The sequence below is a fragment of the Tubulanus polymorphus genome, chromosome 1, assembly GCF_964204645.1.
Source record: "Tubulanus polymorphus chromosome 1, tnTubPoly1.2, whole genome shotgun sequence".
In the NCBI taxonomy this organism is placed as follows: Eukaryota; Metazoa; Nemertea; class Palaeonemertea; order Tubulaniformes; family Tubulanidae; genus Tubulanus; species Tubulanus polymorphus.
The window spans coordinates 23,465,405-23,479,871 of NC_134025.1; the positions used below are offsets into that span (position 1 = coordinate 23,465,405).

At 35.1% G+C, this 14,467-nt stretch overlaps 2 protein-coding genes across 4 annotated transcripts in view; one reads left to right on the forward strand and one right to left on the reverse strand.

Annotated features, from left to right (window-relative positions):
* Window positions 1-8,890, forward strand: part of LOC141915301 (sodium/calcium exchanger 1-like) — a 34,725-nt gene extending 25,835 nt beyond the window's left edge. The window contains exons 4-8 of the mRNA XM_074806787.1: window positions 808-929; window positions 1,285-1,384; window positions 2,025-2,138; window positions 2,762-2,920; window positions 3,432-8,890. Of these exons, the coding sequence (XP_074662888.1) occupies window positions 808-929; window positions 1,285-1,384; window positions 2,025-2,138; window positions 2,762-2,920; window positions 3,432-3,808 (872 nt within the window). The 3' untranslated portion in view covers window positions 3,809-8,890. The remainder of the gene's footprint in view (window positions 1-807; window positions 930-1,284; window positions 1,385-2,024; window positions 2,139-2,761; window positions 2,921-3,431) is intronic.
* A 296-nt stretch (window positions 8,891-9,186) lies between these two features.
* On the reverse strand, window positions 9,187-14,418 carry LOC141911627 (uncharacterized). 3 transcript variants are annotated; one of them, XM_074802618.1, is made up of 15 exons: window positions 14,295-14,418; window positions 14,068-14,159; window positions 13,603-13,787; window positions 13,416-13,489; window positions 13,203-13,321; window positions 12,953-13,017; window positions 12,767-12,858; window positions 12,565-12,661; window positions 11,860-12,302; window positions 11,614-11,761; window positions 10,980-11,219; window positions 10,282-10,387; window positions 10,074-10,172; window positions 9,731-9,883; window positions 9,187-9,569 (listed from the first exon to the last, which is right to left on the reverse strand). In XM_074802618.1, exons 1-15 carry the CDS (start codon window positions 14,315-14,317, stop codon window positions 9,460-9,462), a joined length of 2,046 nt encoding a protein of 681 aa, XP_074658719.1. In that variant the 5' UTR covers window positions 14,318-14,418; the 3' UTR covers window positions 9,187-9,459. The 3 variants fall into 3 exon arrangements, with proteins under 3 accessions (XP_074658719.1, XP_074658727.1, XP_074658734.1); XM_074802626.1 differs by lacking the exon at window positions 9,731-9,883; XM_074802633.1 differs by lacking the exon at window positions 14,295-14,418 and having other exon boundaries at window positions 13,603-13,702; window positions 14,068-14,092.
* Between the last annotated feature and the right edge of the window lie 49 nt (window positions 14,419-14,467).

The following is a 14,467-nucleotide window of genomic DNA, read 5'->3' on the forward strand; positions in this document are numbered from 1 at the left end:
CACTCATCATTAAAAGTGTTTGCCATAACCACCATTTTGAGAAAATGCATGAATTGAGCTGCGTATCATCCTCCAAACCCTGTAACCGTGAATCTTGGTTGAGGTACCTTTAGACCCATCTCAAATACCCTTCCTAAAAATGGCTCATTTGGCTACTTCTAGTTTCAAGCTTCTTTCTCTACCCATAGGGCTCCTTCAGGTTTTAACTTTTTCTGAGTGGAAAATCTCTGAGAACTGTGTGATGGTGATTGCTTTGGTGTTGATTTATCAGGGCATGCAATTTTCTATAAGTTCAATCTGCATGTGTATGTATATATGATTAATTACATACATATGTAATCATAGTTGTTGACAAAATTGCCATATTTCTGTTCGGTTGGCAACCCTTCTTGTTGTTTAACATATTTTTACTTATCTAAACGAATAAACATCTTAGATGCTGCTGATTCAAGCATGAACCTATATGTATGACCCTGATATGTATTCATAAAAACCCTTTCGAACCTACCGTTCTCTTTAAACAAATCTTCCCTGGACCTTTATGCGCATAATATGCCATCAAAGATCCTCAGTACCCACTCACATCAATTGTTACCTTGAGGTCAAAAGATTTCTTATCTTAGACAGTACCTCCGCGGAAAATTAATCCAATGTCCTTGTTTCTTACGTGTTTTCATTTGTAAATGTCCTTTTGATAAAAGGATTTCCGATCGCCATCGCTTGATGTTCTAATATATTTTTGTTGTCGTTTCATTTTATCACCTCCCCTCGGTTGTGTCATTCGACGTCAATCTTCGGAAATGATAGAAAAACCTCAGAAATCTGTGGATGAACTGAACGACGATGAAAAGGTGGCCGAAGGCGGCTTACCGAAATTGGGCGAAGTCACCCAGATGGAAGTGATTATCAAAGAAAGCATGGAATTTAAGGTAACCTTTGATATTTGTCGATCGTTTGATGGTCTTGATGAGACAATTTATACTATCTGCCATAAAAATAATGCACTTTCTTGCTTGTTTTATGGGTCAATTAGCCGTGTGCCTGGTCTGTAGAAATCTTGAATGTTACTGAATATTATCCATTAAGCACTTTGTGTCACTTAAAATGACATAATTCCCCGTCTATCCAGCACTGAAAATGTTCGGGATGATATTTGAGTCGTTTGGCTTTCATGTCATTGCCGGTCTGTGATTATTACTTTGAGCATCAGCCAGCGGGTACAAGTTGAATTCACGCTAGTTTCCGGATATGTTACCCCATGTTTTCTCTATCGTATCATTGTAGAGTACTGTTGATAAGTTGCTGAAAAAAGCTAACCTCTCGCTGGTTGTTGGAACAAGCTCTTGGAGGGAGCAGTTTATCGATGCTATAACTGTTAGCGCTGGTAAGTTAAAACTACATTCACCAGGTTTATTCCACACTCCTGGAAAATTCACATATTAATTTTGCTTATTTATACAAACATGTATATATATATTATATGTATATACAAATATGAATACATATTCTCTATTATTTTTAAAGTTCATGTCAGAAACTCAAGACACCCTATATTTATTGTTGATGCAATACCACATGTATTTCGAGAAATGTTTTAGCTTTCTTATCTTATGAACGTTCTTCTCACAGAAGGTTATGAGATCTTGAGCTAAAATAGTGGTATTTAAGTGCCTTGCATGTTATCGACATTTCATATGTATTATGTACCCAATTCTTACGTATAAGCTTTAGCGTTAAGTGCTGTTAGTCAAAAAGAAAATACAACGATTCAAAGAAAAAATACAACGATTAATATAAATCTAAAAAAAATCATGAATTCGGTCTACCCCATTTGGCATATATATTCTGGAAACCATAATTTGCTATATATTCAATACTTGATGAATTTTTGGTGGATTGTATAGAAGTGCGAGGCACACCCAAATGTAGAATTGATCTATTTTTTTAGATTCGTATTTTTATGTATTTGTTTTTGCTCTGTACAGTTTTGATCTATACTCCTATTGTATGTTTCTGTATACTAGGAGGTGATGATGAAGACGAGGATGGTGAAGAGAAGCTGCCGTCTTGCCTCGACTATGTCATGCACTTTTTAACAATTTTCTGGAAGGTGCTCTTCGCAAGCGTTGCTCCGACGGGTAAATCAAAATTCAAAAACAAATATTAATGATAATAGTTTTATTTCCATCTTATATCTTACAAAATTAGTTAAAGAATTCATAGAGTTTATATGAGGGCCTGTACTTAAAATCATTAAGGCACTGTGTCCACCTGCTTCATGTGCAAAGTGCAATACAATTAGAGTAGAATCATATAATTAATAATACTACTAATAAATGATAACAATTAATTACAATTTTAATTGCAATGGATAGTGATAAATAAAAATAGTTATAATGATAGTTATAATAGTAATATAAAAAAGGTTAATAATAAATAGTCAATGATAATAACTTTACTAATAATTTACAACAAAAATGATAACGGTACTAATAACTAATGACAATAATAGTTATTATTATGGTACTAATAATTGATAATAATGGTATTAATGATTCGTTGTAATGATGAGAATGGCATTTAGTTTTAACTTAATTGAGTTAATTAATAACGTCACTGCAGAATTGTACTTTGTAATTTTACTATTCCTATTTGTTGTAATCAATGACTTTTAAGAGGTTGAATTTCTATTGTTTTGGGCAATTGCTCATAATATTACGATACTGAATAAGAGAAATGACCATTTTGGTTTTTATTGCAGATGTTTGGGGAGGATGGGCCTGCTTCTCGATGGCTATCATTTGGATAGGTATTTTAACAGCATTCATTGGTGATTTGGCAAGCGCATTCGGTTGTACTGTTGGCCTTAAAGATGCTGTGACTGCTATTTCGTTCGTTGCCTTGGGAACTAGTGTTCCAGGTAAGTACTTGATGAAGTTAATAAGAGCTAATTTTGCTTTTCAGTAGGAAAATATTTTTAAAGAATAACTTTCATAAAATTTTAACATACGTTCATACCATGTATGGTTAGAGGAAAAGTGAGAATGAGACAAAAATATCTACCAAATTTTAGATTTGAGATTTGTTAATCATGGACACAGGAAAAAATGTTTAAATGATTCAAATATTTAATCCAATATTATTTGCTAGGAACATGTTATTCAAGTACCTGAGAAAAACATGAGGTGATCTTTTGTACCCTGATATTGCCCATCGGTGATATGAGTCTAGTCATTTCTTTGAAGAATTAGTCCTTCATTCGGAGGCCATGATCTGATACTAAGAGTGCTCTGTGTATTTGAGCATGAACTCTGAAATCAGTTAGAATTCATGGCACGATCTTAAGCGACATCTCTGTTATTTTGGAGTGAAATCATTCTGTATGTATCTGACATCGCTTTGTCATCTGATTATGTAACTAATTGTTTCAGATACGTTCGCTAGTAAAGTTGCGGCAGTGAATGATCAATACGCTGATTCCTCGATCGGAAACGTTACCGGAAGCAACGGCGTGAACGTATTCTTGGGCATCGGTATTGCGTGGCTGGTGGCGACGATCGTGCATGCGGCGCGAGGAACAACATTCAAGGTGAAAAAAGGCTCGTTAGGTTTTTCCGTCACGATTTTCTGTATATTCGCGTTCCTCGCCATCATCATTCTCGTAATACGACGTCATAAGTCAATCGGCGGCGAACTCGGCGGTAGCAAAAGAGCAAAGATCATTACTGCATGTGTGCTAACATCATTTTGGCTTACGTATTTGTTATTATCGTCGTTCGAATCGTACAAGCTTATAAAAGGATTCTAATTAACGAAACTGGTGTTGTGAACAGTGTTACTTCTTGTGAGTTGTTGTCGTGCTAACATACCGCCCATTGGACTGGCTGCATGAAAGCTACTGACTCGTGTATGTGTATGACGTACATCCCATCCGTATACGTGTACATTTGTAACCTATGATCGAAACAGGTCCAAATATTAGTCTGAGTATGGGATTGTAAGTGAGGTCAGAAAAGATGGCAGAAAGAAGAAGGAAGCTGCGAGGTTGATGCACACTCAATGAAGTTCATTGAACGGAGTTTGGTGAGAACGGCTGCCTCAAAAAGTGACGCGCATGGATTATAGTGTGAAGATTTTAGCCTCAACCTTTTTTTGACATTTTTCATATGATATTTTCTTTCCCTCATTGCAAATTTTCTGTCTTGAGAAAACAGTTCTACATGTATTAGATTAGATTGGGAATACAGTGAAACCTCCCAACACTTCATGTCATTTATATTAATACCATATTGGAATTTCTTGGGTATAGTTAATCATACTATTCAGGCTATTAAGCTCTCTTCATATAAAATGTTTGTTAAATCAAACAAAAAAAGATCACCTCAATGTGTGTTAAGCATTCATTATTTGTATCTATAAATGATGCGGTTAACAATATACGCTTGTAATCACTGGCTATCATGATTAACCCATTCTTAAAAGATGCAGAGAAATTGAATATAGGACTACCAGTAAGATTATGCCACTTGATCGTAATTCTGTGGACATGACGAATAACCATGACGTGATAATACCGTTATTCATTCAAACATCATATTTGTGGCATTGTTATGCTTACAGTTTTCCTTTTGGATTTTAAACTCACTTGAAAGGGGATCCTAAATCATAATGAAATTGGCCAGAAATACTGTGAGAGCTGATAAGCGTCTAAGAACGTCGATATCGTTGGTCTCAAGACTTTATGGTCTAGAAATGATGTTATAGTATCCCTGTATTCATCATCTATTTTTTTTTTTGTGTCGAATCATACGATCTTTGATGTGGAGCAGATGTATTAGAAATGATCAGTATCATCACTACAATTTGATGTGACACCTTTTTGTAAATATGCGATTGCGTACTAATGTACAGAAATTCAATATACTTTACATTATGTGTTAGCATCTACGTACGTCATATCGTTTCGCTGAAACTGGCATGCACAAATATTTCTCGAGTTTGATTAAATTTGGGAAACCAAAAAGTATCCACCAACGATTTTCAGTGTATGATATTGTTTAAAAAATTATTCGAAATGAATTATGATATGGCTAGACCGAAGCTTTGAGTCATAGTTTTGTTGTGGCTTATGTGACGGAGCCACGTTCATGTGCCTGAAAAATCATTGTTGATAACAAATGTATATTCTCTGTGATCTTTTTATCTGTTGCCAGATATTTTATTCATTCGTGCAGTTCTTTGATTGTTCCGCGTGAATCGTTAATATGCTGACATCTGTGGATAATTTTCAGTATGAATTTTTCAAATACTGGTACACTTGTGATTATGGTGAAGTATGCCATCAACTCGGAATCAAAGACATGATATTTCAAGTATTTTTGAATTTGGTGAATCATCGGTACATAAGCGAGGAAAAGAATTATGCAATTTTCCATTTTGCTGTTGAAGTAGTATTGTTGAAGCCATATGTTATTCACTTGATGTCACAGGACATCGTAATGTCGAGCACAGGTGGCTAACTGAAGTAAAAAGTCACAGTTGATTGCCATTTGATGGACAAAATGATGCGTGTGAATGGTACGCCTGATGTCGGTGAATAACATCTATAGAAGAGGAGTTTGTGCTGAAACATAATGTAACTGATGAGCAAATCAAAATATATATCTTTATTTTGACCACTTAGTTGATTGGTAGTAATTTTATGGCATTATGCCACTGCTATAACCACTTTCTTCAACAATATTTCTGATCCTGCTTTTACTGATACATAACTTATCTGTGAATTCAATTTTGTTTGATCTCGGTAGAGTAGGTATGCGTTTTGTATGTATGTAAATATAGGAAGGGTGCTTCATTTTTTCAAGACTGCAAAATATCCGCTGTTTAATACTTTTAATCTAAATTTTGTTTTGCCATTTTTAACTGCTGTCTATTAAAAAGAATTTGTAGTGATATTTTTACGTAGGTAAGTGACGAAAACATTCGTCCCAGATTATATGTTGAATAGTCTGTCTAGTCATTTTTCTTGTGTATACATATATTTTTGGAGTCTACATAATCGGTAGAAGTTGACGGAAATGTTTAATTCGGTTAACATATTGTCACAGGTTTTTGTTACGATTATCGGATTAGAATCTCAGAAATGACAACAAATAGTAATTGTAGACGAATGCAAATAAAGGCATGTACCAGTACACATGTATTAATCTAGTCATGAAAAAAAACTAGTGAAACGATTTTCGTCATTTCACGGGTCACTTTTCAAGATGATATTCACTGTAGGTAGCCTAATTGGGAATTTTTCACACTATATAATTACGTATACTTACATATGATATATACATTATTTTTTCTCTTATGGATCTCTAAAATCGGATCTTAAAAAAAGGTGTACACTTAATAAATGAAACATATTATATAAAAAAACGTATTCTATACGCAGAAAGTAAAATCTTATAACTGTTATTATGAGGTGATTTACATCCCCGAGCATATATAAAAAGACTACCATATGAAAATCGTATAGAAAATGATTCTGTTGAACATTGAATGAATGGAGCCAATATTTAGATGATGGGATGAGCTTGTTTCCGTGACCAAAAATTTAAAAACTCCAAACCTTGAAAAAACGGGTTTTTGGCTGCAAGCTTTGAGGGTTTTTGCTTCAATCTCGGCACAATTTAGATGCATAACCAATTAGCAATGCTTTGATTTCATTGGAAGTACCCCACTGCATGATTTATCAAGGACTCAAAAATTGATGATAAGTGTCGATACTCCCTACTTCATTGGAGATTGGAGATATTGCAATCAATTTATTATTAATGAAAAAAGTAATAAGGTGTACTATGTTCTCGCGATTAAACTAAACCGCGTGATTATTTTGTCGCAAGCATGACGTTATAATCATTTATCATTCATCAACTGGTTCGTGGTATGGTACCTAATTCATCATCGCTGTGTAAATTTTTCTGTTTTGTAAATTATATGATTTCATTTCGTGTCGATCGATACTACAATATTGACGGCAGTGAATAATGCATACAGCTGGAGGTGCTCATCAATGACTCAATTGCTATTTAACGATATACATATGAATATGGAATGAAACTTGCCCGCCTCTCATACAAAATCGTACGATATTGTAATTAAAAAAACCTATAACAACACATACCTATGTGCATTACACATTATTTATTTATTATACCATGGACTTAAAGAGTCCATGATTATACCATTACTACATGTGCGTGTGCGTGTGTGTGTGCGCGTGTGTTATCTTCAAACAGTTTGGATATTTTTCGATGGCATATTTCATGATCTAACTTGAACTGAGGGTTATTGTCCAGATATATCAATATACTAAATACATAGTCATAATAGCGTATTAATGGTTTTCTTGTGTTGTGTGTTATCTGTGTATTGTTACAACAAAAAAAAATGCTGGAAGGGCTGTATAACCAACTTCACTTAAACAGCACCGGTAGAAATTGCCGTCATTACTACCTGAACTGATTTCATCATACATTGAGTACCTGAGGTGATGAATCCTGAACATAGTGCCTGACTTCTATTGTAATAATGAGACATGAAAGTAACAAGGGATAAGTAAAGTAATAAATGTAAGTTTTCTAGTTGATGAAAAGAAGTTTTGGTGATAACTACATAAAGCTTTTAGTTGACGGCAGTAGTGTGTGTAGTTATATGACACAGTTACGATTGAAGGATCGTTTAAGTCCTTGATATTTTAGTATTAATCTTTCACCCGGTTTTAAAACAGTATGATACAGTGGAACCTTTGTTGTCAAAAAAGATACTCAGTATTGAAATAGAAAAAAAATGCGATAACAGATATGTTTGATTTCAGAATCTCTGTAGCTGTATAGATGAATAAATGACAATAAAGACTCCACTTTGTCTGCAATCAGGGGACTGTACCTCATGCAGGATGTAATTGTATCGATAATTCCTGGGGGCCAGTAGTTGTAATAAGAATCATGTAAGAAGCAATGTTTTGAAACAAGTAGAAAATCCCTCTATAAATCCAGAAAAAAGCAATGTTATTCATTGTGGGATTTTCATCATTACATGGAAATAGTGTATAATCTTGACCAGTAATGTTTCCAAGTATTAATCGCTTCTATGTCTGGTTTGTTGTTGATGAAATTAATTAACTGAATTTCGTTTGAAGTTAGGGAGAAGTTAAAAGCAAATTGATGTAAAAAGATCACAAAACTTAAGTTCATACTACAACACGTCGAAAAGGAAATCTTTTTGTATTGCAGTAAAATACAAAAGCAAGCTGCATTTTGTTACATGCTAAGTAATGTATACAAAAAGTTTATGTGTAGTTAGAAATCATCTTTAACTATGGATTTGTACCTGTCTGATGATGTTATCTCTTCAGCTGTCTCTATAAATGAACTGAAATCATTCTTTGTTGTTTTCGATGTTGCATGAAGAAAAGTAGTAATAACTAAACAAAGAGAGACAAATATTCTACGCATCTGATTACATCTCCACTCTATATAAAAAATTTACCCACGTGTAGTTTTGCGTACATAGCTAAATATTTTGTACAGTCCATCATAAGAATTTTGAACAAATGTTTTGAGTGATTGAATTAAGTGGAACTTCTGCTGAAAGTTTTAAACGGTGGACTGTTTTTCATTGTATATATACATATATATTTCCAAAAATTGTGAAATCGCCCTTCCCTTTTTAAGTATTTAGAACCCCAATTTGTAGCTAGAGCTTAGAAATTTGAAGAACTTTTGTTTGATTTGTTTGAACCGAAATATGAAGATACCCTTATTTTCTGCCCATTCTGTAGTGTTTGTACCTTGGTTGTTAACACCCCATGTATATCTTGTGATTTTCCGGAATATGTCATCAGAAATAAATCAAATTTTAAAATAATGTCACAAATGTTGCTTATTTCTGTCATTTTGGTCTTATTCGATGTTGTATGCTGTTCCATTGTTCAAGGCAACAGCGCTCCAACTCGCCAGTCAATAAATATTCATCAATGCTATTGTCGGGTCAGTTTCTCCACTGAGTAGGCACTCTATCTGAAGTATAATCTCACTGATTCTTCATTGGCTCTACACAATTTCATTTATTTGTCGACCATAAGAACGTATATTAGGAATAACTCTGTTCTTAGGATTTTTACTCACACACTCAATTTATTCAAATCAAATCAAGAATTTACAAAGTTCATCTGATTTACTGCAACCAAGAAACAGTTATTGACAATTCACATGGTGCATTAAGTACACATACAGTAGCATGGTCTAAATGCAAACACTCGACAAGCAGATGTCCTATTGTTACTAGATTGATTTTCTTGGATGAGTATCTAGAAAGTGGCAAATACTCCCAAGTCATTACAAGGAAATAATTCCAGTGTATTCCATTGTTTTCCAATTAATTACCAGTATCGATCAGGACTGAAGTTCAAGTGCATACGCATAGCACCTGGGAACTAGAGTAGAAACACTGAATTGGTACTAACGTCAGTATTGGCATCTCTGGGCTTGGCAGACTAGCATTTAGCTCTTGAATACCTGCAATGGAGATAAACAAATTGTCACAGCCTTTCAAGCGTGTGAAACAAACAATGCGCACTAAATGTTCTGAAATTGTTGCACCAGGTCCAAGTCATGCAATATTATTACTTCATAATATATAAGGCCGTGTTTGTCGAATGTGATGAACACAAACTAACATAAATGTAAAGATCTCCATGTGATAAGGTCGGTACGATAGAATAGAGTCCAAGCTGGAGGTAATCTGTATTCATGCAGGTAATCAATTATCAACGATTGAAGAATAGATTTGACATCTACATCGGAGACAGCAACACCTTTCAGAGAACTGGCTGAAAAGGAGAATTAAGTTTAATGGAGGGCTGATATGTTACTGACAGTGACAAAATGATCACTCATATTACATAAAGGCTCTTTTGAACACATCTTTCGACTACCAGTACCTGGTACCTTGAGTTACTTTTACAGACCTATTAGCATATAGCAAAACTATGGAATTCATTCCCTACTCCCTACACTTACATGTACTTATTTTAACATGCATTGCACCAGTTACTTCATCTCGATAGTGAATTTTGATATCACCAGTCAGATCGCCAATTTTCATTTCATTTTGGATCCCTTAAAAAGCAAGGAAACTCCCTATATCATAAAATATATGTACATATACATACCACAATTTGTGACCTCCATATCAGATGGCCTACAAGGTTTCCTAACCTCTCCTTACCTGTGTAGCTTTCATCACTAGGGTCAGCATACACTTGCCACTCAACTGATGCGCATTTAGGTAAGCTCGACACTACTACAACTTCTATAAGGGGCTTGATGTTATGCTAATAGGTAAATAAAATTGTAACATTTGATACTTGAAATATATTCAGAAAATGTAGTAAATGCAATAGAAACTATATACATGTGAATAAGCATACTGGTAAGTCAGGGCAATGTTTGAATTTGAATAATAAGTAAAACAATTGAGAGGATTCTGCAGGACGAGGGAACTCCATTCAATCATTTCAATCAAAACCGTGTTTTTCTCACAGTGTTTTTGTGCAATTGTGATGAATAACAAATATTGAGAACCAGACAGATACACTCATTACAGCTAAAAAAGAACGCCATCGTTATGCATATAGAAATCAGTCATTGCTGTCAATAATAAACATCATAAAGCCATCAATCATCTATACGTCAACGCAGAGGCGTAAAACAAATATGAGTTTCAAGGATCGAAAGTTGATCTCGTTGTACAGTTATAAATTGGTACGTAGGCCTAGTCTGAAAAATAATTCAACTCGACTGATCAAATTTTACTGGTCATTTCCCCTTTGTGGAATATGTTTTTTGCATACTGACCGGTAATCAAGGTCACATTTGGTGAATGCAGTATGAAACAAATATTACTTATAACCATATTTAACATACCTGCGTATTTTCAATAGCCCGCTTCCATTCGCTCATAGCTTTTAGAATATACGACCACCTCGTCACGTAACAAACAGCTGACACGATTGAGTTTAGATTCGTTCGAGGACACACAGCGCGCAGCACTCGTTTCACGTGTCGTAGGGAAAGTCGTGATTCAGCGATCAAACCTCCGGGTATAACGCACAGATTAGCAGGACGTAATGCAATCTGACCAGCCACAAATACTCGGTCATTAATCTGAAATTCACAGAAGACAAAGTTGAAGGTTTTACTGTACAGAGGAGGTTTTTAAAAAGTTTGGAGTGGTACAGATTAATCGAATTAGACAATATTGAATGTATGTCACATCATGCAAATTAAACATTTTTTAACTACGGTAGATATTATACCAGACCCTGTTCCACAGTTGTGAGTTAGAGTAAACTCTGAGTTAAAGTTAGTTCATTTTCAATGAGTTAACTCAGAGTAAAATCTTAACTCTGAACTGTGGAACTGGACCCAGGTTATGCGTTGTTGGGTTTCATAGATAATTCGTAGAACTATAGTTTATCTGTTTTATCCATACATTACTTAATCAGTACTAAAAACATACGGATAAACTGAGGTGTTAACTAGGCCTGGTAGAATTTACCTTCACTGCTTGACTGTATGGGCCAATATTAGCCGGTGCCCAGTGGGATAGTCCTTGTACATGAAGAGTTTTTCGTTCATTACATTTACAGGCAAAACAATCAACTTGTAAGAGGAAAGGATCTGGTAGGTTTACCTCAACACAAACTCTACAAAATAACCAGTATAGTCCTCAATAACAATACATTTTTTTAAATGTCAAAGTTTGAAGTTATTCTGTTTATCCCAGTAGTCGACTGTTATCTACCTTGCCGGTGGATTCAGGTCAAAAAATTTCTTATAAGCGAGGTTTATGTATTTGAAATCATTCATATCCTGAACGAACAAGTGAAGCACCACAATATCTGACATCAGGAATTCACGCGCACAGAGCACACTACGTAATCTCTCCATTACCGAATACGTCATATCTTCAACAGATTCGTGCATCTGTTTCAGTCCGTACAATCCAGATACATAGAAAGCGCCGCTATCACTGGAAGATGTGTCCATAACACATACTGGGTTAGAATCTGATAACAATTTCATATCCAACTGTTCCGGTAGATTGAGCAAATTGTTTACGCTTTTATCATCATCACAATCCAAAGCTGTTCCGTCGAAATCGTCGAGTTTGAGTTCTTTGATTAAATCGGAATCTCGTTTCATTGGTAAATCTTCGACACGCTGTAACTGTGACTGAGAAATATCCTAGAAAATCAATAGGACGGAACAATATACAGTAGACTCTTCTTTGGCTAGGTAGGCTTGGATGCGGGTAGACAAGGTGGCCACTTTCCATCTATTTACAAATTTCTCTGAATTTTTTTCTAGATTTTTCTGATTCTCAAAAGTTTTCCAGGTTTTCCAGGTCAGATTGATGTAAAATCAACCACAATGAGTAGTTCGTTAAAAGAGCAAATTCATGATCATGAAAGAGGAGTCTACAATGAAGCAATTATTCCGCACTTACCAAACCAATTTTATCAATAAGCTCCACTTGTCTGAGGTTCATGTAACCAACTGGGCTCATTACATCATCACATTCGATATGTCGTTCATCTTTTATACTGTTAAGCGTAATAATAAGTACAAAGAGAATAATCAGTACAATCACAGTTTCAGCACTAGATCGAGAAGATTAAAAAAAATATCATACTACATCACTGGCTTACACTTTTAATCTTTTGTTGAAAAGTGGACAATCTAAGGTAAATGTTTCATATTCACCTCCTTCACCACAAACATTTAAACCAAACTTTTCTTTCTGGTTTGAATGCAAAAAAAGAAAAAAGTTCTATCAATATTATGAAGCACTTAGAAACTGAATCTGAATACCAGTTAGAAAATGATTTGCTTACCATCTCGAGAAATTCTGAATAGGCATTTTCCAATGTCCTTCCAAGGAACCTAGAAGGCACGAGACCTTAAATCATAGAAATATGAATATTTGAACATGTACAACCGGATAAGAAGAAAACGATTTATCAGATTCTCAAACTAAAACTCAACACCAACAATACCAGAACCCCAGGTAATTATATGTCCCCTGAAAGAGTTTGAAATATCTTAACCAATATTTACTCAAAATTGCAATGTTTCTTTATTTACCCCATGAAGCTACCTTAATGATGATAGCATCGATTCCACATTTGATCATTTCATACAACAGCTCGGATTGATCTCTTCGCCACAAATATGCGAGTGGCGTCAAACCCAGACGATAACAGCTAGATACAAAATGAAAACCAAGAGAATCTTTACTACAGATATTTCACAATTGAAATGTACAATCGTGAATACAAAGGTGTTAATGAAACATACACATTTTCGACTCTGACGCGTTGATAGTCTGATAGAATAGCACCGACCGATACTGCGTCTATATTCTCTTTTTCCTGAAATATTGAAATAAATTAGTGCAACTACTGAGAAATACAGTGATTCTAGTAGTGAATCCATGTAGTGAATCAAGACTTCCCCCGAATGACTAATGATTGTTTTTGTTCACCTTCATCTCACTGAGAAGAGCATAAAGATCTTCTACTTCATCTTCATCATTTTTCTGATAGTCGGTTCCAATTGATACAGATGAACCTTTGATTTGTCGCCTGTAAAGAGGTACACTCATTGCCTCGGCGTACAGTTCAATTGCCTGGTGTCCAACTGTTTGGAACATATAGCTATCAAGTTCATCTGCAAATGAATAGTTAATGCACCAGCTTTTGAAGAGAGGCACAGTGGTCGCATGGTTTTAAGCCGCCGGTCATAATCGTCTCGTAAAACCAGGGTTCATGGGTTAAAATCCTGGTGGTGACAAGAGTTTCTTGGTCGAAGGTTCTTCTCTGGTCTCTCCCCAATTGGGTAAAAGAAACATCAAACTTGGTAATAATGCCCTACGTGGTACTCAGTGGGTTGAGGGTATTAAAAACAGCTTTTGATTGAACGTAATCAAACAATTCTCCAGGATAAATACCTTTACTTTCAGGATGTAAATTTCCTAGGGCAATGATTTCGTGACCATGAGCAACACACTGCATCATATTGTAACAACTATCTTTGCCTCCACTGAAAATATTATTAGATATGCCATCTGTTTGTTCTGGGAATGGTTTCGTGCGGTAGTTAGTACGACCACAACATCGATATTCCGCACCAATTTCAGTAAATCTATACTTTAAAGCGGAGTAAAATTCAGCATACCTGATAAGCGCAGCAACCCGCATCGTGAAGTCCCTTTATCGCGCGATTCAAGAAATCATGAAAGGTGTGAATAAGGAAAATCGGTTCGGAAAATGATCAGAGCAAAAAAATTGAAAAACGCTTCCCGCTCCACATAAATATTCAATTCAATCGTATCTTTATTTAAAATCCGA